This window comes from Serinus canaria, chromosome 5 (genome assembly GCF_022539315.1).
Source record: "Serinus canaria isolate serCan28SL12 chromosome 5, serCan2020, whole genome shotgun sequence".
NCBI classification, from domain to species: Eukaryota; Metazoa; Chordata; class Aves; order Passeriformes; family Fringillidae; genus Serinus; species Serinus canaria.
In genome coordinates, this window is record NC_066319.1 from 54250635 (window position 1) to 54277034 (window position 26400).

The following is a 26400-nucleotide window of genomic DNA, read 5'->3' on the forward strand; positions in this document are numbered from 1 at the left end:
ATCAAGGTTAATTTGTGGAAGTCAGAAAGTTTACTTTTTGTTTATCCTCCTAAACTTATTAATCTTGTTTCACATATCTCAATGTACATAACTCACTCATCACATGAAGGAGGCATCAAATCATTCTTGGTTTTGGCAGGGAAAGAGCACTACAAAATTGAACATTTGCCTGTGGTTTTTTGTGAATCCACAGAGAAACAACTCTGGACACAGGATCAGTCCCTTGGTTTAAACAGTGGGTGATGACCACTGGTGTGCCCCCTTGCTACTTCAGTACTGGGAAGAAGCAGAATTAGCACCTTGGGGAGCAGTCAGCCAGCTCATGACCAAATGACAGAACAGCAGTGACCTTATTCCAAACATATATAAACCTATTATTTCTTCTTTTGGGAAAGAAAAGAGAATTAGATTTTGAGGACTGACTCAGCTGAGAGTTGTTTCTGTCACGATGAAGACAAGCAAATACTCCAAGAAAAAGCAATAAAAAGTAGCTGTATGATGACTGGAGCAAAACCTCTGCTACAATCTATAATTCTGCCTCAGAAGCTGATAGCTGCTAGGAAAAATTAAACTTTTATATTCCATATTATCTTACAGGAATTCATCTTTTACTATATAAAATATTATATACAAAGGAACTGTTTAAGAAACAGGAGTAGACCTCAAGTGAGATTGGAGCATGACGTGTAAAAGCTCTGAACGGCTGTAGAAGAGTAGAGAAAAGTATTACTTCAGAGCAAGTAAAGAAAGGTATTACTTCAAAATCCAACTCAGTTGGGAAAGGACACCTCCTCAGGCCCCTGCACGCTCAGGCAGCCCTCTTCTCACCCCAGGAAGCCAAGCTCTGCTCAAACAAGGCTTCACTAAGCAGCCAGGAGGAGAACCACAGCAGAACAGGCACATGGAACACACAGAACAGCCCGAGCTGGATGGTGCCCACAGAGATCATCCACTCCAGCTGCTGGCAGCTAAACACAGCCCTGGTGCTCTGCAGAAAGAGCTGGAGGGGTGTCTAAGGCCCAGGGGACAGCACCTCCTGCACAGGCTGTCTGCAGCTCAGGAAGTGCTGGAACTCAGTGCTGCACGCTCGGGTTACGGGAAGTACTGGGAATTAAACCTGGACTTTTACTCCTCCTCTCTTTAGCCTGGTCACATCTGAGCTCCAAGAGCTTAGAAAGCAAACAACAATCTGAAGTATCTTACACACAATGAGGGAATCATTTTATTAGATTATGGAAGACAGCAGCATTACAGTACAAAAAGTTACAAGAGTAGCAGAAAAAAAGTGTTTTTGGTTTAAATACTCAGGATTATACTGGGGAACATGAGAAGGATAGTACCCTTTTCTAAACTAACTCCTAACCAGGTTATCAAAATAAGTTTTGAATATTTAGCACAAGTAAAAAAGTTACAACAAACATCATTATAAAATGCTTTAATAAATAGTTTCTTTCCTGAAAGGCTTTTTTTTTTTAAGAACATGTCAAAAAAATGTACTAAAACAGATGATCCTGCAAAGCAAATCCTGCATTCCTGTATAAAATAACTGGTTTTGAAACACTCGTGTTTACATTGTTTGTGGGCCAGAGTTTACACTCCCAGACATCCGTTCCTCTCAGTGGTAGGGTAACTAGGTGTATGTAGTGTTATGCTTCTTCAGTAATTAAAAATAAACTTATAGTCTGCCCAGTTAACAGCAATAATAAAAGCCTTAAAAAAACCCCAAAAAACAAACATAAGCCTTCCATAACATTTAACCATTTCTACTGAGGTACTCCCATCCTCTGAGCTTGCCAGCCTTTTTCCTTTAAGAGCGAAAGATGAATAAAGCACAACAGAAACAAGACTGAGGAAAATATTGTTCCCTTCATTAGGCCTGTATTTAAACGCAAAAAAAGTAATACCACATGTAATTAACATATTCACAAAAGAAAAAACAATGCCTCTATGTTGGTACTGTACAGTAGATGCACCCGTTAGTGTTCTTGAGATGGGCTGAATATGGGGATAAACAAACATTTCTGGATCTATTTACATGTAAGTGGTTATGCTCCTATGTAAATACAAATGACCAACAGATTCCTAACATTGATTGTATTAACATCATTTTCTAATCTGGACATAATACCAAAAAAAAGTCTTATAAACTGCCATAGAACCTCCTTTTCTGCAACATAAATTAAAAGGAATGACATGTAAAAAAAAAAAGACCAAAATATTTAACTTATTAAATCAAATATACAGAGTGATTCATTTAATATGTACATATTTACAAAAAAGCACTTTCACTATTAGAAAATAAACTGTGTCAGTTGGGGAACCTAGAGTTCTCACAATTTTACTATATTGATATGGCAGTCTTTGACAGTTGCTATAGAAAAAGTTTAATCTCAAGGCACTTGTCACATGCTTCAATACTGCAATTCTAAAGTAATTCAACAGAAATAAAAAGGCCACTTTTAAACCACAGTTGAAAGATCTCTATAATTTTTTTTTTTTGTTCCTATTAAAAAGTGTGTAAGGCAAATTTGGAAAAAATCTTACAGAAGCTACTAACGTAACAAGTGCAGTGAGCTGCCATTAATAGAGATTCAAAGTCAAGAAAGCAGTTTAAAGTTCATACAATTTCCTCAACCAGGAGGTTTTAAAGCCACCATTAAATTAGAGCAAGTAATAAAAAGAAATACATTCTGTAAACAGTGTACAGTCTTTTGTAATAAACTTTACACATATTGAAAATACAACCTCTCCTCTGCCACACAGCGAGTGTATTATAAGTAAACTTTACAAAAATAGCAACTATCAAAGATTACTCATTTTTTTTCATCTGACAGTCATTGAATAATTTATACAAGGCTAAAGAAACAAAATAAATTTTATTTATTATTTTTATTTATTTTTTTTACGCAAAATAAAGAAACTATGAACATTTGACTCCAGATATATTTAGTCCTTGATGCAAAGTGGAGATGTCAATTTTTCCCCTCCCCAGCAAGCGCAGGCGCAGTAGTCTGCCTACATCCCAAATACAGGTTAGTCTCTATTGCTTTCAAAGTTTGATGCATTCACATTTTTTACAGATCTGTTGTCCATTTTGCCTATTTGGTGGGATTTCTTTACTGGACTGCTCTCTGATGTGTCAGACACCTTTGTAGGTAAAGGCTTTGCGAGTTTGTGAGAGAGGAATTTGTCCATTTCCTCATCTCTTTCCTCCTCTTCATCCTCCTCTTCCTCATACTCTACATACTCCTCCACTGCATCACAAGTTCTCTTTTGAGGAGATATGAAGTTTTTGCATTCATAACGAATGTCTTTGTTACTGTAAGATCTGTCTATAGGATTTCTTATGGGATTTAAAGGTGCCCACTGGTTATTGGCACCCTCTTCTCTGGGAGGACGGCTTCTCTCTCTCTCTTTTCTCCTCTTCCGAGTCCACCACACGCAGATGATGATACAAGTCAGCCACACAATGCTAAATACCACACAAAGAATCGGAACCAAATAATCTGGAGGGCAAATGGAAAGAAATAAAGTCTCATGTTAACAGAACAAGATATATAGCACTGGACATTTGCAAGAGAAGGATCCATACTTGACAGGTGATCCCCCAAACCATTTTGAGGAGAAAGGAAGATGTTTTTACAGCACAATACCAACTGCCCAAATGCACCAGGTACGTTTGATCTGCTCTTTACTAGTTTAATTTTATGTGAGTAATGATGAGGGAGGAAAGCTTCATTTGAGATCTTCTGTCCCCTTCAACAGAAAAACTGGTTTTGTTAAGTAGCATCTCTCTAGCATCTATGCAAAGTTGACCAAGAAAACCTGAGTAATCATGCTAATTTCTTCTAAGGAAAACCCTATCCTAGCAGGAGGCAGACAATGGAGTACTGTGCACCTAGAAACACTGGCACTTGCACCTGCATTTATTATCAGAAAAAACAGTCCTTTACCATCAGTGTCAACAGACATTTATATGTCAATAACCCCCAAAAACATCCAGATTAGGGCTGTGTAACCAAATTGGTCATGAATTCTTCAGCAAGTTCCTGTTCTACCTCAGGATGAAATACCAGAATATTTGCCCTAGGGAGAAAAGTCTTCACTGCTCAATGAACAAACAATGGTTGTTGAGGCAATTGCTTTTCTCCACTCTCTCAATCCAAATCTCACTATAGTGTTCTCCCACATAGACACAGATTATTTCTCTAGGAAAATATTTCTGGAAATTTTATGTATATTTGGATTTCTTCTGCCCCCCTTCCTCAAGAGCTGTACAGCTAGGAGAGAATAACAGCTTTTTTCTATTCTTGATAAGCAAAAACTCACACATGGTAAGGGGCAACAACATTATGTGCTTTGTTTTTATAGAGAGCAACAGGATTGTTCAACAGCTCTGCAGACAAATGCTGCCAACCCACCACTCTAATGCCTGATCCAAACAAATTCCCTCAGCAGTTTTACGACATCTGCTTACAGAATAACCTGGAAATGACTACACAAAAACAACCAATGTTTCAACACCACAGTCCTTCCCTCCAATGTTCAAGTGCCTTCTGAGCACATTTTTAATGTGGAATGTGACACATTCTCAAACATTTCCTTTTGGTACAGGAAGGTGAGTACACTGCCAACATGGTTGGCCTCGAGGGATCTCAAAATTTTATTTTAACAGTTATGGGAAGGATTGCACTCACATGAGTAACTGCTATTCTCTCCTGATTTTTCATAAGCAACCTAACATTAAATCATGAATGGGAGAAATACTTCAAAGAAAAAGGAGCTCTTCTAACAGCTTCTCCAAGATTAGAATACAAAGCTTGCATTCTCACTGCTATCACATCTATTATTTCATCATATGACCATGGATCCAAGTTCACCTAGTAACAGGTTCTTTATACAGAATTTTTGGCATACAGATTCCAAATTCATCCTACTTTTTCTTAAAGCTAGAGAAAGTCAATGAAGCATCTAAATTATCAGCTCCACCTAGACACTTAAGCACCCCACAGAAATGAGATTTTCAACACATAGGGCTCTCAAGCACATTTTCTGATAGGTTTTCACCCATCTCAACCAATTAAGGGGCAGCAGTAAAACAAAATCCAAAACCAGGTTACAGTTTGCTTCATAACAACTCCACTTAAGAGCTAAGGGCCAGTGGTCAGTACTGAGCATCCATATTAAAACAGGGAGTCTGGAAACCATTTTGCAAGAGAACCCAAATTTATTCACTACTTTGGGAGACTCTTTAAATTTTATTGAGGTGGGAGGCAAAGCAATCTGCAGCCCTTTAGCCCTAGAATTCAATAAGCAATCAGAAAATCCAGAGGGCTGAGGCATGCCCAAATTCCAGCTCAAATCCTTATCTCCTACACAACTGCTGTTTAAGACAAGCACACTCCTTCAGGAGAGCTGAGGAAACAGTGCATTTGCCAAGACTTTAAACAGATGAAAGGCATTTCCTAGAAGGAAAATGCAAGGGAAGTGGAACCAGGCAATCTCCTAATTGTTTAGACTATGGATGGAAGATCTTCCAGAAGATTATGTTGGGGAGGTCTAGGAAAAAGTTGGGAGAGCCATTGTAAGATTTTCACTCTGGGGCTTGGTTGAACTTGAGCCTACCAGCGGTCTTCCACAAGCCCATCTCCTGCCTCCCCCAGGCAGGAACACAGGCATGCAAAACCTCCACTCACTCAGTTTGGCACAGCTCTTGGAGATAAAGGTCTCCAATCACACCATATCCTCTTAAAGAGGAATGAATGCTACATTTCAAGCCAGCTGTGCACTAGTGAGAAACACATGTTGAAAAAGAGAGCTAAGTTTTACATAATGGCCAAGTATTGGAAGAAACTAGACATCTTTAACTCTTGTTAAGGTAAATAAATAGCACGTGAGCACTTCAGAAGAGATTGGTATCACACCACACCTTCTCTCTCCCTGTATTTTCATTTCCTCACAGTCTCAGTGCAGCAGCATCAAGGGCTGAGGCTGGTTTAAGGTTAATGTAGGAGAACCGGACAGGCTTGGAACTGCACACAACAACTACTGATCTTATGAAAGATGTGCTTGGACTGGAAATCAGAGCCAAAACCATGGCAAGAGTGTCTGGGCATATCATCTTAGGGATGAGGTTAAGTTTAAACTAGCACACAAGCACAGAATCTTGATCTCAAAGCCGCTTTCTCTTCAGTTAGTAACAGCAACTAAAAACACAACCCAGTGGATCATTTTATCCAATGTGTACAGAAAGATAAGAGAAGTCTGACAGCAGGGGAACAAAAAACACACCCCAGAGGAGGTATGCACTGGAACCTTACCTGATGATGAATTCCCAACAACGATGGTCTCGACTTTGACTTCAGTTACTGCCAGCATGACCGTGCTGTTCTGTCGCTTGGTGATGGCATTGACTATTGTATTTGCAGCATTCTGAATGAGGCTGTTATCTTGTTCATCTCGGTGTGGGACAAAGGACTAAAGGGAGTGGAGGGGTAAAGCAAGAAGTTATTGCAGTCACCTAACCATGGAAGTGCACTTTTTAAATCCGGCAACATCTTAATTGAGTTCACTCAGTTGGATTTTCCTGACAGTAGCTACAAACAGTTCTCTAAAAGCTTACCACAGCAACAGCATGGCTGGCTCTACCCAAACTGCAGATGCAGTGTCAGACTTGGTGGGTAGCACACCTACTTGTTAATTTAACATACCTCAAAGCATAGGCAGTGACTTCCACTTAAACTGATGAGCTAAACTTAGTCATAGTTTGGAGCAGTTCAAGACATGTGGATTATCTAGATAGAAGCTTGGACTAATAACAGTCTGCTCTATTTATACCATACACTTTGCTCCCTGCATCGTGGCTCAGCATGTTCGTTACAAAACTAGCAGAGATATACAGTCCAGCTTCTGCCTGGATAAACATTTACCATGAAGATTAACTCTTTCTTGAAAACTAAGCTATATACATATAGTATACACAGGCATGGAGGGATTGAGCAGTAAATGCATCTAAAATAAGTCTTTAGTTCATTAAGGCAACAGTTACTTTCATCTACTTGACTTGCACCTTCTTCCTCTTCTCACTCAGTACCTTGTGTTTAAAGAACATCCCCGAAGCAGCCATACACTAAATGCACAGCAGAAACCTCTTCACAAGAACAGTCCAGTCAGCTGCAACCATATCTCCCTACTGAGAAGGTCAAGAGCCCAGGATTTCTGACAGAACAAGTAGGCACCTGTTCACTAATTTGGGCTGAACTGGTCTTTAGAGTAATTTATCATGAGCTTGTAGTAGCCATCTGTCATTAACAAAACCTGCAGTTTCAGCTCTCTGGCAGTGTAGGAAATTGTGAGATCACAAAATTGCTTTGCAGACAAGACTAGGCCACAGATTGGTCCACCTGCATTTAAGTGAAACAAGCTTGAACAACTTCTTCCCCAGCAAAAACTAGTAAGAAAACATATTTATATATATATACACACACATCTCATACTTACAATAGCAACTTCCACTGCATTCTCTGTGGAGTAAGATGGATCACACAATATTATCAGAGTTCTGTCCCTAGAAACAGTCCTAGTAGCTGGTAAATACCGGATTTCAGAACAGATATTTTCTGTTGTAGTGCCCTGTTAGAAGCAAGGGAGATTGTGTCATTTTAGTTCAAGTAAAAAATAGCATGTAAAAATAAGTATCTTCAGAGTTCTTGCAGTTGCTAAGAGCTGATGAAGGCAGAACAGAGGGGAGCAAGAAAGGGCAGAAAAGTGAAGCACAGGGTTTTGGAATGAAGGGCAAAAAACTGAGCTTGCATGATTATGTTAATACAGTCTGAGCCCATCTTGAAATGTAAATAGCTCTTCAAGACTCAAGAAGATAGAATATTCAGTACAAACCCAAATTATGCCACACCCTTTAGATAAAGCTCAATTAAAAGCAACAGGAGTTTAGCAATAAAATTTCCACGCTAATAATAGCAAGGAGTCATACTAGAAACCTTAATCTTGCATGCTGTAACATAGAATAGATCCCTAATATATTGCCACACCTCATTGAGAATTCCATTCTCACCTGGGGGACTTTGTCTCCATTAAAAATTAAAGTAATTCTAGCACAGTCATTGTCCAGGTACCCAGAATTAGGCAGACACTTGATATTGATAGGCAGAGGTTCAGAGGCACTGCATTCTCCCCAGTCTGTGCACGGTGGCTGAATGCATTTCATATATTTCTCCTGACATTCTTGACCCATGGGACACTGGTTGTTGGAATTATCCCAGTATTTGTGTAACAGACAAGGCTTTTTTCCACACCACACCTGGGAATTAAAAAGAATGAAGCACTGTTACAGGTAGTTGCTCTCATGCATCAAATCCAAATAAACAATTCACACAGAAAAATATCTGCCTTCAATACTGCTGTAGTTCTATTAGCAGATGGTTCTGCTCTTCCACAAAATGAGGACATTTAGTACAGACACAAGAGTAAAAATCTGTGCAAAGATAATCTGAGAAACCACTGACTGGGCATATCTCCTTAAAGTTTATAGATCTGTCCCGCTTTAACAAGTTATACAGAAATTTAAGTGTTTTTTTAATCTAATCCTCTAGGCTTCTACAATATAGAAAGAGTAGTATCTCCACAAAGAATAATTTCCTTGATATTCATAACTGAGACCCTGCCAGAGAATGCAGAGTTTGTTAAGAGCTGATGCACATTGGTGATAAGCACAACCACTCCAACCATGCTCCCAAAAGGTAACAGTTTGCTGGTACCCACAAATTACTGGGGTGCAGCAATTTCCAAACACAGCTCCATTCCAGGAACTGGACTTGGATGATCCTTGGGGATCCCTTCCAACTCAAGATATTCCACAATTCCACAAAGCCTTTAAGATCCTACATAGTACTGTACAGCTATTAGGAACTTAGGGATTTCTTAAAGCACAATTGTCAGCAAGAAAGTGCAAAGGTTCCATTACACATGGAAGAAACCTAATACCACACATGGATGAGTTGAGTTAAAGGCACATGTTCAATCTGCATTTAGGTCTTTCTTTTCCTCAGTCACAAACCCACCAGGATCTAGACCACAATAAATATACAAAGGTTGAAAGCTGTCAACTCAAAGCTGAAGAACAATACAAAAAGGCAGTTAATACCCAGCAAAAAAATTTCTTCCTTCATGTCCTCCACCTATGGAACTCACTCAATTTCACAGAATTAGGAGTTCTAAAACTATGTTTGCAAAGCTTCAGCAGTGTCATTTAGTTACCCTTTATTCCAACTCATGTTTTATTTTCTGCCACAAGTGGTCTAGAGAGCCTGTTCTAGCAGGTTGACAGCAGGACAGTAACTTATGCATTAGAGAAAATCCATAGCTACTTTTACAGGAAGCCACTTTAAAAAAACCCAAAAAGACAAAAAAACAAAGGAAATTTAGAGGAGACAAAGACTAACTTGTGTATGAAGAACAATGAGTTTGTTTCAGCCACAGGAATTTAAGAAAATAGGCAAAAATGCCTACCTTGGTGCAGTCAATACGTCCATCCAAACAGTGGCAGCTGTTGCACTCCTGTTCCCACCGGCTGCCATGAGGAAAGGTCATTCCTTTAAGCCAGCAAGGCTTTCCAATTCCAATCACTAAAGGAAACAAAAAACCAAAAAGCACATTCAGACACTTCACCTCTTCAAGTTATAGCATAAACACTATACAAATTTAAATTAAAAATATTAGCTACTGTTCCTTATATATCAGACTACTGTATATAAACTTTACAGTGGCTACATTGTGCCCTGTTGTGTTTTGGGTAAAGGTTGATAGCAGATATCAGAATACCTTCTTGGCATCTAGGACCAATTCTTCCAGGGGGACAAGTGCATCGGTATCCATTTATTTCATCTATACAGGTGGCACCATACCCACAAGGAGAAGACTGGCATTCATCAATATCTGGATAGAAAATAGGTAAAAACTCAGTGAGAAGTAAAAAGGACATGGTAATTAATAATTTACTGAGGTGTAATCTAACAGTACCTACTTTCTTTAAAAGCAAATGACTGTGTGGCTACAGAATTCATCTTGTAATTAAACAGTTCTGCCATTTCAGCAATACCCTGTAACAGATTTCTCATAATTGCAGCCTAATTGAAGTTCTGGTAATCAAAACAGCAGTCATATGCTGACTCATCTCACAGAGCAGAGGTGTTGGACAGCTGAAGGTGTTAATGCCTTGTCCACATTCAGCTACAGAACAAGTCCCACATCCTGTTCTGGCACTAATCTCAGACATTTAGGCTTCACACAAAAGCATGTGTTTTCATGAAGTTATCAGAGTGCAAGAGCTGAACAATGATCTTGCTCAACAATGCTCAAAGAAGTGACTTGCTGCAATAGAAGTGACCAAAAGGCAGAAGAGTAACAGTTGAGTTTGTAATGCATTTAACAAGCATTAATAATCTTGAAATCATGAGTAGATTAATTTAATACATAGATACTTAGCATAAAGCCTCTTTAAAAAAAACCCTTCAGAGATTCAGAGGCTTAGCCACAGAAACAAATGGAAAAAGGCAGGGAAGCATGGTCCATTCAGATGGACAGCAATGTGTCATTTGTTATCCTGGGGAAGTGACCAATACTGATTTATGCAACAGAAACCAGCTCATCAAGTTGTGAGCCACAGGCACCAACTGCTTCATTTTCAACCAGAAACATCTCTCTTCCAAACTATCTTTAGAAAGCTTTCTTCCATTGAGTATGAATGCCCTTTCCAACCCCAGAGAAAACTGTTTAAATATCAGTTCTTGACTGATACATGGTATCAGCTTATTTTAAAGTACAGAACTTTGAAAATGAACAAAAAAATGGCAGTAGTGAGACTGTTACACTTGTAGGCAATGCAAAACAATCCAACAGACATGGAAGGACTTTTGGTTCTATTTTAACTTCCTTCAAAAGTGCACTAAGATCTAAACTTCAACTCTTTCCTCTTGTCTTCATGCTATACAGGTTTAAGATTCTCCAGCCTCTGTATGCTGAAAAAGGTGATTTAACTCTGTTTCTGAATCAGCCAAAAAAGGCATTTTTTTCAGAGCTACTCCTTCCACCTATACCAGTCTAAACAAGTAAAAAAATATCTACAGCTCCATTACAAATGCACAGTATTTGTATTTGTGACATCTTAGCCCTAAGGGGAAGAGGAGCAGGCATGGAGAATTCAATATCCCTTTCTGGGTATCTAGATCTAGACACACAGTGATCTGCCATGCCTGGTTTTGCACTGAGACACCACTAAGCTGATGCTTCCACAACTGCTGCCCTCCCACCAGAGGTGCTGGCTTGTTTTCTCTGTGCCAAAATGAGGATGAAGTCTCAACTTGAAAGCACATCACCATACTGATGGAGTGGAAGGACCAAGCCCATTAGCCTTGAGGCTACAGAAGATTCAAAGTCTGATCTTCCAAAGCAGAAAGTAAAAATAAGGTATTTATCCATTCAAGTCAAAATGGTAAAATTCCTTTAAAAAGACAAAACCAAAACAATGCAAAAAACCAACCAAACAACAAAACCCCCCCCACCAGCTTGTTCCACAACACTTCAAAATACTTTTAGGGTCTGTTTTTCTCCTTCTTTTTGGCCTCTACCATTCAGAATAATTGCAGTGTAACAGGTTTGTTTCCTAGCTTTGAAAGACCTTTATCATACTTATGTTATTTGTGTGCCAGCATTACACTCAGTGTTTTTGTTTCCATTTGGAATGCCTCAGTGCATTCTGCTTTCTTACATTAAGTGGAACACATTCAGATATATGTCATCTTTACCAACAAGATATTTATCCACAGAGAAATATTTAAAACTTAAGCTTCTATGAAGCCAGCCCCCAAGAAACCTCAGAATTATCCAAGAAAATCCAGCAATCAAGTCTTTAAGCATGATTTAAGCCAACTCATTTCAGTGCCATTTAATGAAATGAGTAACAGACCATAACCTGCTATTATTTACAAGGTATCAATACCTGGCTAACAGGTGGCTTCTGCTTTATTGTTTGGAATTCAGTTGAGCTAATGTAAAAAGGGTCACCAGGTGTTCTTTCCAACCATCCAGGTCTTTACCATGCAGGTACTTACTGATTCTGCAGTCAGGACCAGCAAAGCCAGGGGCACATTCACATCGGAACCAGTTCACTCCATCAACACAGATCCCTCCGTTGTAACTGTGAATAAAAAAGGGGGCTTAACAAGCCATCTACATTGCTTCATTAAATTAAAGGTCAATTAAAGCTTTGTTAATTAAAGCTTCTGCTGCTCTTTAGGGGGACAATTTATTTCTATCAAGAGCAAAAGCATAATTCTAGATAAAGGTTGCTTAGCAAGTCAGCAGCTGAACAACAACATCCTACAGACCCATGAGGAAGCACATCCACAGAATTTAAGGAGGTAGAACAGCACTTTCAAGGGAATACAAAGAAAGCCCAAGGTTTTCTAAATTTGTTTTTTTTTTTAATACATGAAGCACAGATGATGGCATCAGAGCGGACAACTGAGAAAGATAAGGCAGATTGTTTCATCCACATCAGTTTTTTCCCTCTTCAACCATAAATATCAGCTTCTGTATTTAAAATATTCCCATTTTATCTCCCGAAAATTCAGTTTTGTTTTTAAACATGATTATACCATAGTTAGTCCAACAGGACATTTTTATATTATTTAAAATTATTTACTGTAAACTAACAGGTTTTGATTTCTCATTTTTCACTCTATCCAATTACAAATGCTTCAAATGTTATCATATGTGATTCACTTCACATCACTGTAATTTACTGGTCAGTTCCACCATGGAGACTACACTAAAATATTTTATTTGTTCATACATAAATCTACTCGATTGTTTTGTGGTCTTTGGTGCCGTCAAGAAATGTAGCACAACAAAAAAAAAATGGTTATAAGATACTTTACAGAGGCTGGCTTCAATTATTTTAGAATAAAATTAGTTCCAATCTGTAATGTAAATCCATATTACTGTGCTCACTTGTATTTTCACAGTAGGTACAGGACTGGAGTTTGTGTACTTACCATGGGTGAGGGTTGCAGTCATTGGTGTCTAGAAAAAAGAATATTGGCTAGTGTAAATAGTGGCACAATTTATTTTCTAAAATATAAACACTAGAGTTCAGAAGTCACTATATTTGATAAGTAAAGAAATATACAGTACTGAATGTTTTCTTCCACACTTGAAAAAAAAATTCAGTTACCATATATATCAACAGTAGGCAGCATAAAAACAGAACTTAAATTTAGAATTTCCCTCTCACTCCCAAAGATACACCTTGGGGGAAAAATAAAAATCAAGGTTGCAGGCTTTACTCCACCTAGCCAATTCAGTGTCTTGGTATGTCAAAGTAGTTAACTGCTATACTCAGAGAAAACAGCTTAGACACTACTGCTTGCCTTCCAGATACTCTTCATTATTAAAATTATTATTTCTGTGAGCATTTTTTCTGTTCTGCACACGTTTCCAAAATTGTATTTTTATAGAAAGCCGAGAGTCTTATCTTGGCAGAGACTGGATGCAAAAAGCAGCACGACAAACTCTTCATTCATTACTCGAGCATCATCTTCTTTACCTACCTCCCACTCTGAATGATTCAGATATTTTGGCACATGAACCCCATAAACTTGGTTTGTTTCAGTTAACAGCTCTCTGCCAGACACTCCCAATATCCCAGGGGGATGCAGGGGAAGAAAGAGAAAAGCCTTACTCTGTGTGCATGTGCGTCCTTCCCATCCTTCCTTGCAGATGCACGAGAAGGAATCCCCGCTGCCAACACACGTTCCACCATTCATGCAAGGGTTCAGAATACAGCTGCTGTTTTTAGCTTTGAAAACAGAAAAAGTGTCTGTTAGCCCAGAAAACAAAGAGTACCTATCATCTGGGTATGTCAGTGTCACAATCCTAAACAGCATTTAAGTCAACAGTTAAAACTTACAAAATATCAAAAAAACCTCCAGAAGTAATCACATGGCAGTCTGTCACCCATCTTCACCATGGTCACAATTCAATTGTTTAACTGAACCATGAAATTTTATTAAAAAGAATAACTCCTTTCTGCCCCATTTCTGTCAGCATTCTTCAAGTACTGCTAAATTATTACTTTGGCAGCGAGTTACCCAGGCCATGAGGCGTTCTTTGCAATAAATTACAAGTATTTAAAGCTCAGGTTTTGGTTAAAAGCTGCTTTTTATATCTAAAAACTAGAAAAACTCTACTAAATTATCTTCATTCAACTTCCTGATCGTAATGGAAGTTTCATTTTCAGAAAGATACACCACAGATACTACATTCAGTCTCCAAAGGGAAAAAAACCAAAATCAAGTAGTTCCCTACAGCAGGCATTAACTCTGCAAATCCCCCATAAAGAACCTCCTAATTTCATTTTTCCTAGCTATGCCTGCTCATGCACCTCATGGATCACAAGCCTTGTGACTCTGCAAGCCAAGCAGGAGACTTAAATTCCCAGGAAAATCTTTACACAGGGCCTCTAAAGACCAATAGAAAAGTCACTACACAAGTCCAGATTTTAGAAAACTGCTAAGGAGAGAAGCTATAGAAAAGGCAATATAAGCCAGAGGAGAACATCTTCCTAAAAATCAGTATCATGTCAGGTGAGTGGAAGAAATTATTTAAATTTTAGTCACCACCCAACTGGAACAGGTTTGAAGGGGCCAGCCAGAACAGTGTGCCTGTTTACTAAACAGTTGATTTAAACCTTTCTCTGCTTCTTCTAGCTTCATGTGTAGACAACTTTAAAAGCTTACCAGTGTTGCAAGTACTTCCTATCCACTCTGGAGGACATGAGCAGCGGAATGTATCTCCATCATCATAGCATGTCCCACCATTACTGCAAGTGTTTGCATCACACTGGTATTCACCTACACACCACAACAAAGCAGTTTTAATTTCCATTGGTCTTGCTGAATGTTAGAAAAAGGTACTTTTTAATCACAAAATTAAACAGACTTTGTATTTAAATGCACCAGCATCAGAAACATATTGTTCCACTTGCTGTATTACAATAAACAGCCCAAAGAATGGAATCTAAGGACATGTCTCACGAAACTGTTTCACTACATGAAGGAGTACATTTTTTAAATGTTCCATTTTTTGACTGGGAAACTGGAAGGGGTACAGAAAGTGCACCTATTTTTTTTTCACTGTGATTGTTTTATTTTAAATTTCAGGAACTCCAGTCCCACGAGAAGAAAATAAATCTTTGGGTACTCTAAAGATCAAAGCAAGGAACACTTACGTGAGTGACAAGTTTTGCCTTTCCAGTCATTCTTGCACTCACAATAGAAGTCATTTACCAAGTCAATGCATCGGCCACCGTTGTGACATGGGTTAGGAGAACAGTCATTGAAATCTAAAAAAAAGGTATTCAAGTTAGATGATCCAGCCCAGCCAAGGCCATGAGAAAAGAGAAAAAAATCTCTTTATAAAGAAAATACATTTTGTACTACCTAGGAAGATAGCAATCCTTGTTATTATGAGGTTATCTTTATACAAGCAAGGAAAATACCCTGATTTAATACAGAACAACATGAATTATGACTTTGACAGCTTAGAAGGAGCATTCAGTATGACTTCCCAGAAAAGCACCAAAGTAGCTTTGTTTTTACAAACAGCTATATTCTGAACTTCAGAAAGAGCTTTCTAGTAGGGACCACAATGCCCTGAAAAGGAGCCCCAGCAGAAGGCATCCTGGGAGATGAGAGAGACAGTTAAGGCTCCCTTGTTCTGTTCTGTTTTAAAATACAGATTTACAGCCATTAGAGGTGGCTTAACCACATACATAGGTATGTGCACACATTAAACATACTTACACAATTATGGATTTTAGAGAAAGCTCCTTTCACTTGAGACAAATGTTTTAATAGGGGGAACATAACTATTCCAGAACAAACTTCATCTAGACCACACAAAAGGCTCTTCTGATAGCAATAGCTGCCAAAAGCTGCTCACAATGTATTTCTCATCTTAATTGATGCATGTCCTGTAATAAGTCTCAGCAAGTCCTTGCCATCATGTTTTAGAACAGGCTTCATTCAGAGCAGAAAAAGAAACAACTGCAGTTTCCTCTGAGGTGTCTTAACCATGAACTGGCCTAGTTCACTTCCTGGCCAACACTCTTGCCTATCCCCAAGACAAAAAGTTTTCTCCTCCAGAAATAAATGCTGAAATATACCAAAGAATCAGATTCTGCTCCTATTAAAGGAGCTGAGGCTTTTAGAGCAGCTACCTGAAGTTATTTCTGAAAATACTTCTGTAAATAAGACTCAATTACAGGACAGAGAAACTACCCCATTATTAAGCATATATCAACCACCTCTGTTACAACAAGGCTGCATCATTTGGCCCTGCAACACTGAGCAGTACTCACTTGTGTCACACAGCTCTCCTTCCCAGCCACTTGAACAGAAACATCTAAATGAATCAACTTCATCAATACATGTCCCACCATTCTTGCAAGGTTTCCCAAGACAGTCATTGATATCTGCAACAAAAAGTCAACAATTATTGCTCAAGGCTGTTTTCACCTACTCAGAGGTATGATCTACATTTGTGCCTCTAGGAAAAGCAGCACAAAGTTATTACTGCACTTGTACATGCAAAAGAAAAGCTCAAACATCTGTTTTCAAGCCTGGAAGGGTTTTTGGCTGTATTGTCTCTCATGTAGCAAGTCAAGTCCAACCAGAGCATTACACTTACATGGCAAGAATATCCAGGGGTTTAAAAACACCCAGACCAGCAATACAAGTTCTAGCCCCCTCTTTTTGCTCTCATGTTGGAGAAATCTGTGGCTTGTAAGATTGCACATAAAGGTAGTGGCTACAGACACATTTACACTGAAGCTGGACTCAAACCAGTTTTCTATGGTGGAGGAAGTGTAAACCACTCCAAAGACTGCTACCAGTAGAAGCAATTTCAAGCAGTACATCTGAAACAGCAACTCACATGACTTTACTGAAATCTAAATGTTTTATTTAATGTTGTAAAGCTTCGTAACATTAACTTTCAAATAAATTTAGAGCAAAAAGAATAATCTTTTACAAGCTCCTACTTACTTTCATGACAGTATGTTCCAGTAAAACCTCTGTCACAGGCACAAGTGAAATTCCCTCCTGGCTGACTAATGCACCGTCCATGAGGCCCACAAACATTGGATGAAATGAAACGGATTCCTTCTTGGGTAGCATTAGTGAAGACTTCTATTGTACAGCTGTCTATTACTGAAAAAGAAGTGAGGTCTTTAGACTAATGATCTGTATCACCAATCAGATTTTAGTTTTAAAAGTGGCTTTACAAGAATTAAAACTAATCACAATTTTATGTTAGTTATAAGTTACCGTCTAGATCTTCATAAATGAGGAGCACTTCCTCTCACTGCCTCACTATTTTATGAAGTCCAAGTGAGTACAATAAAAACATTTCTGCATTATACTATTCCCCAAAATGTGTTTTTTTTTAATGTACCACCATCAAGACAGATTTATGGACAACAGCAGGTACCTTTACAAGAATTGTTCTTGCAGTGGTCCTTGAGATGAGAACAATTTTTTCCATCATAGTCATCAGGGCAGGCGCAGTAATAATCTCCTCCCAGATCATAACATTTAGCCCCATTCTGGCAAGGGTTAGGTTCACAGAAATCAATATCCATCTGTAAGAGAGACCACAGTTAGCAGCAGCTGCTTTATTTCCCAGGAGTAAGCAGCATTATCTGCTTTGCCAGAGACACAGATGAAGCTAATGTACAAGGAACCTCAAGTTTTAAGGTTTATGAATCATAAATATTGCATTCCACCCTGCTAGACAGAGAAACTTCAGCTTACTTTAGTCTATCCTAATACAAAGCATTTCTGACACTGCTAAAAAAAATACTCTTTTGGAGGAGGCTGAATAAGCACATTTGCAATAACTCAGTGAATAATTACTTAAGCCATTAGGAGACACCTTACTGCAACTTCTCTGGATCATTATAAGTCACTTCTCTGTCCTTCACACCCACATAACCAAGTGCCACAAGGCAAGTTAAATACCACTGCACTTGTCAGCTTTCTGTCTGCAAGGGACTTAAAATACACAGGACCTGAACAAAATCCCATCCCCTAGAGCAAATTCTCTTCCCATCTCAATTAACACATAGAATTTATTATAAAACCACACAGCTTGGAAGGGACCTCTAGAGGTCAGCTACTCCCCACCTCCTGCTAAAAGTAGGTCTAGTTAGACCCAGCTTTAAGGACATTTTTAAAAATACCATCACCACACCAATTTACACACAGTTACACAAGATGCACTTTGAACTCTGACCATCTGATCCAGAGAGCAGAATTTAAACCTCACCTTCATTATACAACGTTTAACATAGACATTGCTATGGCAAAACAATTCTGCTGCTTTCTGCTTTAGACTGACACACAAGATCACTGATTTGTGATGCCCTAAATTGGTCTCAAAATCCACAAAGCAGCCTCAAAAGGAATACTTTTACATCACAGTATCTTTCCTCCAAATTATTTTAAGGATTGCTTTCCTCCCCTCCAGTCAGTTTTTCCTTCTTCACATCTCTCTTGGGAGAAAGCTAATTTCATGTCTGTAAAGTTGAAAAGCTAAGTCCAGTAGAGGTTTTAATCCCTATTTTTAGCAGTTCAGTAGCTAAATAGGAGAAAAATGCTAAACTAGCCAAAGAAGAAGGAACACAAATGGTGGTAATTCAGAGGAGCACATACAATTCCAGTCACAACAGAATTTTTAGCAAACCATTTCGTGCTCTCACACAGAACATTTGAAGCAAGCTATAAAAAAATAGCCACGGTCTGAGAAAGATTCTCAGATCTCCTCTATCAGATGTCTCCATTTGTTTCCTTCCATTAGTGTAAATTTCCCCTTCCCAATGCAAGTTCAGTAGCTGGTACTTTAGCATCTGGAATCAATGGTAGATATTTCCTGCAGCACACAAGGCAAGCAGCCAACTCCCCCTATTATTCAAGCACATTTGCTAAAACTTTAATTACACAGTATTGTATGAATCAGCCTAGAGTAGAGCACTGAAGTTATGATCCTTATGCAGAAACAGTTCATGAGCTATTAGGTGCTGCACCAGTTTAATCAAACTGGTTGGTATCTGCAGTCCTTTTAAATTTTGAATAAAATGAGGGCACTACTTCTTTATTGATGCAAATAACATAGAATAAAATCAGTTCAGTGTTTAAGACAGATCACTCCAATATCCTCTACAAAAAAATCTGGAGCAAATCCAACAAAATTCTAACCTAGTGCCTCCACTTGATACTAAGCATAACATCCAGATGAATTTGACTATCAGCAAAAGCCAGAAAGTGAATACTTAATGCAAAACAATTTTACACTGAAAAGCCTAATGTCCTCCCTAGAAAAGAGGAATATCTTCTTTACCATGATATACTTCAGGAATTACCACTAAGACTTCAATATTTCAGATCTGAGTCCTTAAGCACTGGAACTCCATGTTCCTAAAATTATCTCAGACAAAGAGAGCCAAAACTTGTCTATCTGCCTGCCTTTAGTAATTATGTTAATCATCACCATTATATATAATACAAATAATTGATATATAATTACTCTACTCCTACCAACAGCAGTGGGATTAGTTGAAGGGTAATTCAATTATGTGCCTCAGCATTATTAGGATGAGAAGCTAAAGCACTCCAGTGTAACAAAAGGACAAAGGTCCTGAAAATTGCAAAAGAAAACATTTTCAAGCTTAAGGAATACTTGCAGCCTTAAACCCTTAGGAAAGCCAACATCTATATACAACAACCTGCAGTTTATCAGGCTGCAAATTCAAGTGTTCCAGCTACTATGACAGCACTGCACAACAAATTTGCTTATTCAGAGTATCAGGTAACAGCTACGACAGGCAGTGACGCTCCAGCCTTGGGTTACTCCCATTTAAACCCAGAGATAGATTTCTTTCAGGAATTCAGTCCATGACAAGCATTGCAGTAATGTCTGCACTGCCCTCACCTCACAGAAGACTCCTGAGAATCCCTGGGAACACAGGCAAGTGAATCCATTCACCAGGTCCTTGCAGCGGCCCCCGTTCTGGCAGGGATTGCTCTCACACTCGTTGGTTTCTATCTCACAGTTTTTTCCTGTGAAACCACGAGGGCACAAGCAGTGGTAACCGTTCACTTCATCCTTCACAGAGCAGGGAAAAGAAGCAAAAGTAGAAGGATTGGTTTATTGACAAAATTTGCACACAAAGATTCAAGTTACTTCTGTATTCTGGATTTGCGGATAGCAGTAGCACCACAGAATTTTATTCTGTGAAATGGGTGCAAGAGTCTGCAAGTACAGAGTTACATTCTTAACATTTGAACTCATTTAACCAAACTGTACTTGCAAACTATAAAACTCAGTCAGACAAAGATTAATATTCAATATGGAATGTAATGAACAAGAGTTACCTTACAAGTCCCTCCATGCTGGCACTGTCCATGACAGTCATTTATATCTATGGATAAAAATATGCAAAGCATTAGAATTTAGACTGCAAGACTAAGCTGAAAAGTAAAGGTTTAGCATAAAACTTGAGAGCAAGTGATTTTCAAAAAGGTTTTTTTCTAGATGTTTCAATGAAAAGGAAGGATTCTTGATGTCTTAAAAGATGCCTATTTTTAAAAAAAGAACCAATAGAAAAGGACATTCTATATTTCTAATACAGTGTACTAAAAATGAGATATCAATATCAGGTCATTTCATATCTAACATTTTAGCTTAAATGTATTTTAAATTGAATCCATATATATTGTTCAGAAACATGTAAGAGTCAAGAGATTTACTGAAGTGTATATCTAAGATCATTTTAATACCAATTACCTTTCAAAATAAATTTTCAAACAGTATTTTCAATTTACATTGTTAGAAGTTAGAAAAACACTGACAACAGGTATTTTTTCTTGTTAAAGTATGTATACTATCACTTATATTTTTTTTTAAAGAACATCCTACTGTCAACATACATACTAAAGAAATACTAACTGATATGACAATTTACTCCTGTCCATCCTGGAATGCAGTCACAGTAATATCCACCAATGAGATTTTTGCAAGAGTAAGCATTAACACAGGGTTTCCCCTCACACTCATTAGCATCTGTGAAATAAGAGAAAATAAAGAATAGAATAAAGTACAAACCCAGAAACAGATTACCACAGCACCAAGCAAAGTGTCCATGCAATCCCAGCATCAGAAGCTCATATTAAACATTGGTAGGGCACTAAAACCATTTACATACCACAGGATTTTAATGCACACTTGCCTATAGTAGCACATGCATGTTATCTTACTCTTCCCTTGGCCAAAACTCAAAAAGGCAATTTGTTAGTCAGGGAAAATCCCTCTCTGGCCTCCACAAGCTTAGTCACTGTTCTGCCACCATGGAAAAGGAGTTACCATCACCAGTGCTGCATTTTGCAACAGAAAAGTTATGGGGCATTCTAAAAGAACTATTTTAAGTAGGCTTCTCTAGGGGCTTAAAAAGTTACAGATCCCCTTGAAACTTCTGGCTTTGAGATCTGCTAAAGAGGAGCTAAGATACCAATAACACACACATTCCACATTTTCCTCAATAAAAACCATGCCAGAAACACAGTTATTCATTGTTTAGGAATAATCTCCAGTGGTCTCCAAAGCTTTAGAATTACTTACCAAGCTGGCAAGTTGCTCCAATCCACTGCTGTGGACAAATACACTCAAATGCATTGACACCATCAATGCAGGTCCCTCCCTGAGCACAGGGGTTCGAGGCACACTCATCAATATCTGCAAAGGCAAAGGGGGACTCCATCACACAGCCTAAAGCTTGGCTTAACAGGTTCTGCTTCAAAGCTAGTTTGAGATGAAGGGGGAGAATGTGCAAACAAGCCTAGGCACAGACAAACATTGCTAATCTAATTTTTTATTTAGGATTTCTCACATTTTTGTGACAGAGAAGATCAGCAAATAAGAATCAGATAACCTACCTATGATTTGCATGTTCACTGAAAGTCATGTCCCTAGATTGTGACACATATTTAGCCAGTTTTGGTTCTGTGGTTATGAATTTTCAGGGCTTTTTGGTTTGGTTTTGGTTTGTTTATTCTTTTTTTGAGGACAGCTGCTGTTTGAAAACAGGTAAGCCACCTGTGTTCCAAATCACAGGCAACATGCAAACCTAGTACAGTCCCATAAAACATTTCAACCATTTCTCTGTCCTCTGAACCAGACACTTAAGCATTTAAGTGTGCAAATCTACTTTTCTGCTATTAAAGAAGGGGAGAACCTTTGAACTTCACATTTATATTTCTCAAAAGAAACCATTCTGTATTTTGCTTCAGAGTGGCTGACTCAGGAATTGACAAACAAGTTTTGGCAACAGGGCATTTCTTTGGATATGGTCCAGCTATGCTTCTGATAACTTTTTGATAACAAATCACAACTGCATTGAGTCAATACTGTGGACTGCACAGAACCCCTCCTCTTTTCACTCTGCCAATGCTCAGCTGTTAAAAGACAGGGAAAGTGAAAGACTACCACCAAATTCCAAACCCACAGAGCATGTTATCACCAAGCATCAACCCTTCCAACCCAAGAGGTCAGCCACCAGCAAAACCATACCCACCAATAGCACATGTTGGTCCACTCCACCCCGACGGGCAGTGACACTTGAAGCCTGACGAAATTTCGTGACAAATTCCACCATTAGCACAGGGATTAGATACACAAGCATGCTCAGCTGGGGAGAAAGAAGGAAAGAAATTCTTGCTAAATACTCTTCCAGTACCAATTAAGGAGAACTTGCCGTTAAAAGTTGCATTGGGTAAAAGTAACCAAGAGAAATAACAGTGGAGAGATACCAGTACAGAAGTTCCTCTCCCACCTGCAGAGAGTTAAGATTCCCAGCAGGAAAATGAAGCAGGATTCCACTGAAGATGTATCATCCTTCCCACCTAATGACTAGAAAGCCTAAGCACAGACAGCTCACTCTATCTCAATTCCAGCAAAGTTCCCCACTAACACTCTGCTTCCAGCCATGCACTTCCACCTCCAGAGCACTTCTTTTAAATTCAGTGAGAAAAAACAGATATGCTGATGCAGAGGTCTGAGTTGTAGTAGTTTAAGGTCTGTTTAGCTTCATTCTAAGCACTGCTCCTTGCAAACAGCAGGGAATAGAAGTGCTCACAGCACTTCTATTCCCTGCTGTTTGCAAGTGATGCTCCTTGTCACTCCATGTAGGGCTGTAACAGTACAGAGGCTGAACAAAACCACCAGGCTGAGGAGAGACTAGCTTTTTGTAACTTCTTTTTGGTAACTTCCCTTCTCAGAAGCCAAGGAAGCTTTTTAGTACCAGTACCTAAAGCAGATCACACACCAACCTACTGTTAAAAATCACTGTAGATCTCAGCAACTATATGGCTCCCTTTTTCACTGCCTCCTCACTGAAAAGACAAGCTACTCCCCCACAGCTTTCTGGGCAAGCTATGGCAAGATTTCCTCCATTTTAGCCTAAACTTTACATCATGTTCTACCAGCTGAAGCAAAATTTAAGTTTTGATGGTATCTTTAACACCACATAGAGCTTTAGGAAGTTCAAAGATCTGCATCCTGATTAACTCCAAAAACCTTCTGCTGATAGTAGTTTAGTGAACTTAAGGCCAAGCAGTGAAGTGGAAAAAAAAGGTTCTTTCCACCTAAAATTTTAACTATTAAGGAACAGCAAAATTCATAGTGAGAAGCTGTGAATATCACATTTCAAAAAAGGATTAAACAATGCATCATGACAAAGAAAAAGAGCATCCAGCTATATGAAATAAAATATATAAAGCAAAATATGAAAGAACTAGAAACTGCACACTGTCCATTTACCTCCAAAGTGAGAATAACCAAGAAAAGTCTCCAGAGACCAAAACTGTCCCTAGAACATGAACATTTTGGCCTTTGTGTAACACATACACAGACAGAAAAAAGCAACATGCTATCTTTGTATGTGGTTGAGACAGGAAGCAGTTTTTCAAGACACAGATCTGTTAGACTGAAGGCAAAGCTATACTTCATCACAAATGGGGTTTAAATGCTCTCCTCCATTTTGCCAATAGGCACAAAGACGACACTTTTTGTTCAGACTGCTCAAAGTGACTCTGTAAGAGAGTTTGAGCACATTTCCATAATAGTTAACATTTCATTATTAATAAAATATAAGTCCCACATCAACAGATTAAGTTTCAGTTGATTAAAAAGGATAGTCAACACATTCAGCCAACTAAAAATGAGGCCAAAGCCCTACATCAGAGTAGAAACTCAAGTGTCCATCACTTCCACCTTTCTTAGTCCCCAGCTTGGAAAAGATGCATGCTTGCCAACAAGCCAGAAGACAAGAAAATGGGCAGCAGGGAGTAAAGCAACAGGGAAAGCCATATGTCTAACCTATTTCATAAGACTACAGCCCAACCGCATATTTGGATTAAGGAAGAGAAGTTAAAGGGAAAAAATAGTCTCAAGTCTTATCTAAAGGGAAACTGGTGCAGCATTTCTGTTGTCTTTGGTGATTTTTTGAACAGCCAGGCTCAGGCCCCAGAAAGGAGAGATGGAGCACATCCCCAGTGAAGTGCAGAAGTGCTAAGGCAGGTGCAGGTCTGCCAGAAGAGGTGTCCCAAGTACCGATTTCGCAGTTCTTGCCCGAGTAGCCGTCGGGGCAGGCGCAGCGATACTCGTCCGGCTCCGTGTTCATGCAGGTGCCGCCGTTCAGGCACGGGTGGTGATTCCCACAGTAATTCAGATCTGCACAGAGAACAGGCCCAGTCAGCAGGGAACACAGATCACACCATTTCAGTCCCTACTCAGACACACAGATGCCTTTCTGGCTCGAACATCCTTCACCCACATCATCCCCATATTCCAGCGGCTAGCCTGTGATCTGGTAACTATCCACAGAACAGGGAAGAATGAACAAGAGACAATTGCAGGAGTTAGAAGAGTCAGGACAATTCCAAGCCTTTTGTCTTGAACTTCCTATACTTCTGATGCCTAGACCTCATCTGCCACACAAGAATTAAGGCACAGAAACACTCGGGTAGTTGCACACTAGCAGAAAAGAAAAGGGGTTAATGAGTTATCAGTTAATCATGCAACTTAACTTATTTTTCCTGTACATTAATGTTAAGTACCTTTGTTACAGAGCAGGCCACCCCAGTTGGTTTCACAATTACACTGCCATGGTTCATTACAGCTCCCATGAGCACAGCCTGGGTAGCGGACACACTCATCACAGAACTGTCCTTGCCAACCATAATGACACCTAAGATGTAAGTTCACATGTTAAAAGTTAGCAACATGATGCTTCATGATCAGCATTACATCTATTTACAACACTACACTTACCGTTGTCAAGAACATGGCCAACTGTTCAATGTGCAACAGATAACAAAACTTTATCCTGTTTAGGAGGGACACAACTAGTCCTGTTGAACATCCTTTATGGGAACTCATCCTGCTCAAATGTGTTACACACAATGGCAACAAACACCACCAAGCACTACACGTTATGAGAACTGGACATGAATTAGTTGTTCTTTCACAAGAAGTCCCATCTTCACATAATCATCTCACACTAGGACAAAACTTGTGATTGATACAAGAAAGCTGAAACTGATTTTCAGGAGACTGCTGGCTTACTGCATTGGGCACCACAGTGTTTTTCTGTGAAGAGAGATTAAGATACTAGCCAATTTTCTCTAGAGTGCTACAGCCTTAAAAGACCACAGCAGCCAGAAAGGCAGCATTCTTGACAATTTTTTCAATGCCTGGTATCTCAAGAAAACCAGATTTTCACAGATTTATTCTATTATATATTTGGTGTTCTCTACTGGCACTTATGGAAAAAGTAGTCTTTGGAGAAAGGAGGAGTGAGAATAGAAACAAAATCCATTAATAATTCATTTGGTTTATAGTTAAATTTTGCCCCCAAGATTTCTTCTGAGACCAGTATCTTTACATTAATCTGTATCAGAACTCTGCTAAAATAAGCAACTGTTTATGCTACAGGGAAGCATTAAAACCTGAGCTAATAAGTGGGGGTGATTTTTTAAAACATATTTATATTTCACACATTTTACGTACCAAGAAATAGTAAGCTTGCTCTTTTGGGCCAACAAAATAAATATTCTGTCTGTTAAGAGCATATTTCTTGTAGAGAATTCAAAAAACATACTAGCAACAAAGATCACACTGAATGAGAGTTGGGCACATGCACAACAGTGCAGCCCTATTGCCTAGAGGAAAAAAAAGCATTAGAAACAAAACTACATTTTTTAGATTTGACAC

At 38.8% G+C, this 26400-nt stretch overlaps 1 protein-coding gene across 2 annotated transcripts in view; it reads right to left on the reverse strand.

Annotated features, from left to right (window-relative positions):
- Nucleotides 1-1195: 1195 nt before the first annotated feature.
- The window catches only part of JAG2 (jagged canonical Notch ligand 2), a 68540-nt gene continuing 43335 nt past the window's right edge, over nt 1196-26400 (reverse strand). Inside the window, exons 6-26 of one of the 2 annotated variants that reach the window (XM_050974815.1) lie at nt 25245-25375; nt 24739-24858; nt 22703-22816; nt 21751-21864; nt 21082-21195; nt 20508-20554; nt 20065-20238; nt 17566-17716; nt 17121-17285; nt 16436-16549; nt 15305-15418; nt 14814-14927; nt 13757-13873; nt 13071-13098; nt 12126-12211; nt 9838-9951; nt 9526-9641; nt 8072-8317; nt 7501-7632; nt 6321-6477; nt 1196-3506 (exon numbers count right to left, since the gene is read on the reverse strand). In XM_050974815.1, coding sequence (XP_050830772.1) covers nt 3034-3506; nt 6321-6477; nt 7501-7632; nt 8072-8317; nt 9526-9641; nt 9838-9951; nt 12126-12211; nt 13071-13098; nt 13757-13873; nt 14814-14927; nt 15305-15418; nt 16436-16549; nt 17121-17285; nt 17566-17716; nt 20065-20238; nt 20508-20554; nt 21082-21195; nt 21751-21864; nt 22703-22816; nt 24739-24858; nt 25245-25375 — 2941 coding nt within the window. In that variant the 3' untranslated portion in view covers nt 1196-3033. The remainder of the gene's footprint in view (nt 3507-6320; nt 6478-7500; nt 7633-8071; nt 8318-9525; nt 9642-9837; nt 9952-12125; nt 12212-13070; nt 13099-13756; nt 13874-14813; nt 14928-15304; nt 15419-16435; nt 16550-17120; nt 17286-17565; nt 17717-20064; nt 20239-20507; nt 20555-21081; nt 21196-21750; nt 21865-22702; nt 22817-24738; nt 24859-25244; nt 25376-26400) is intronic. The other variant, XM_050974816.1, reaches the window with a different exon arrangement.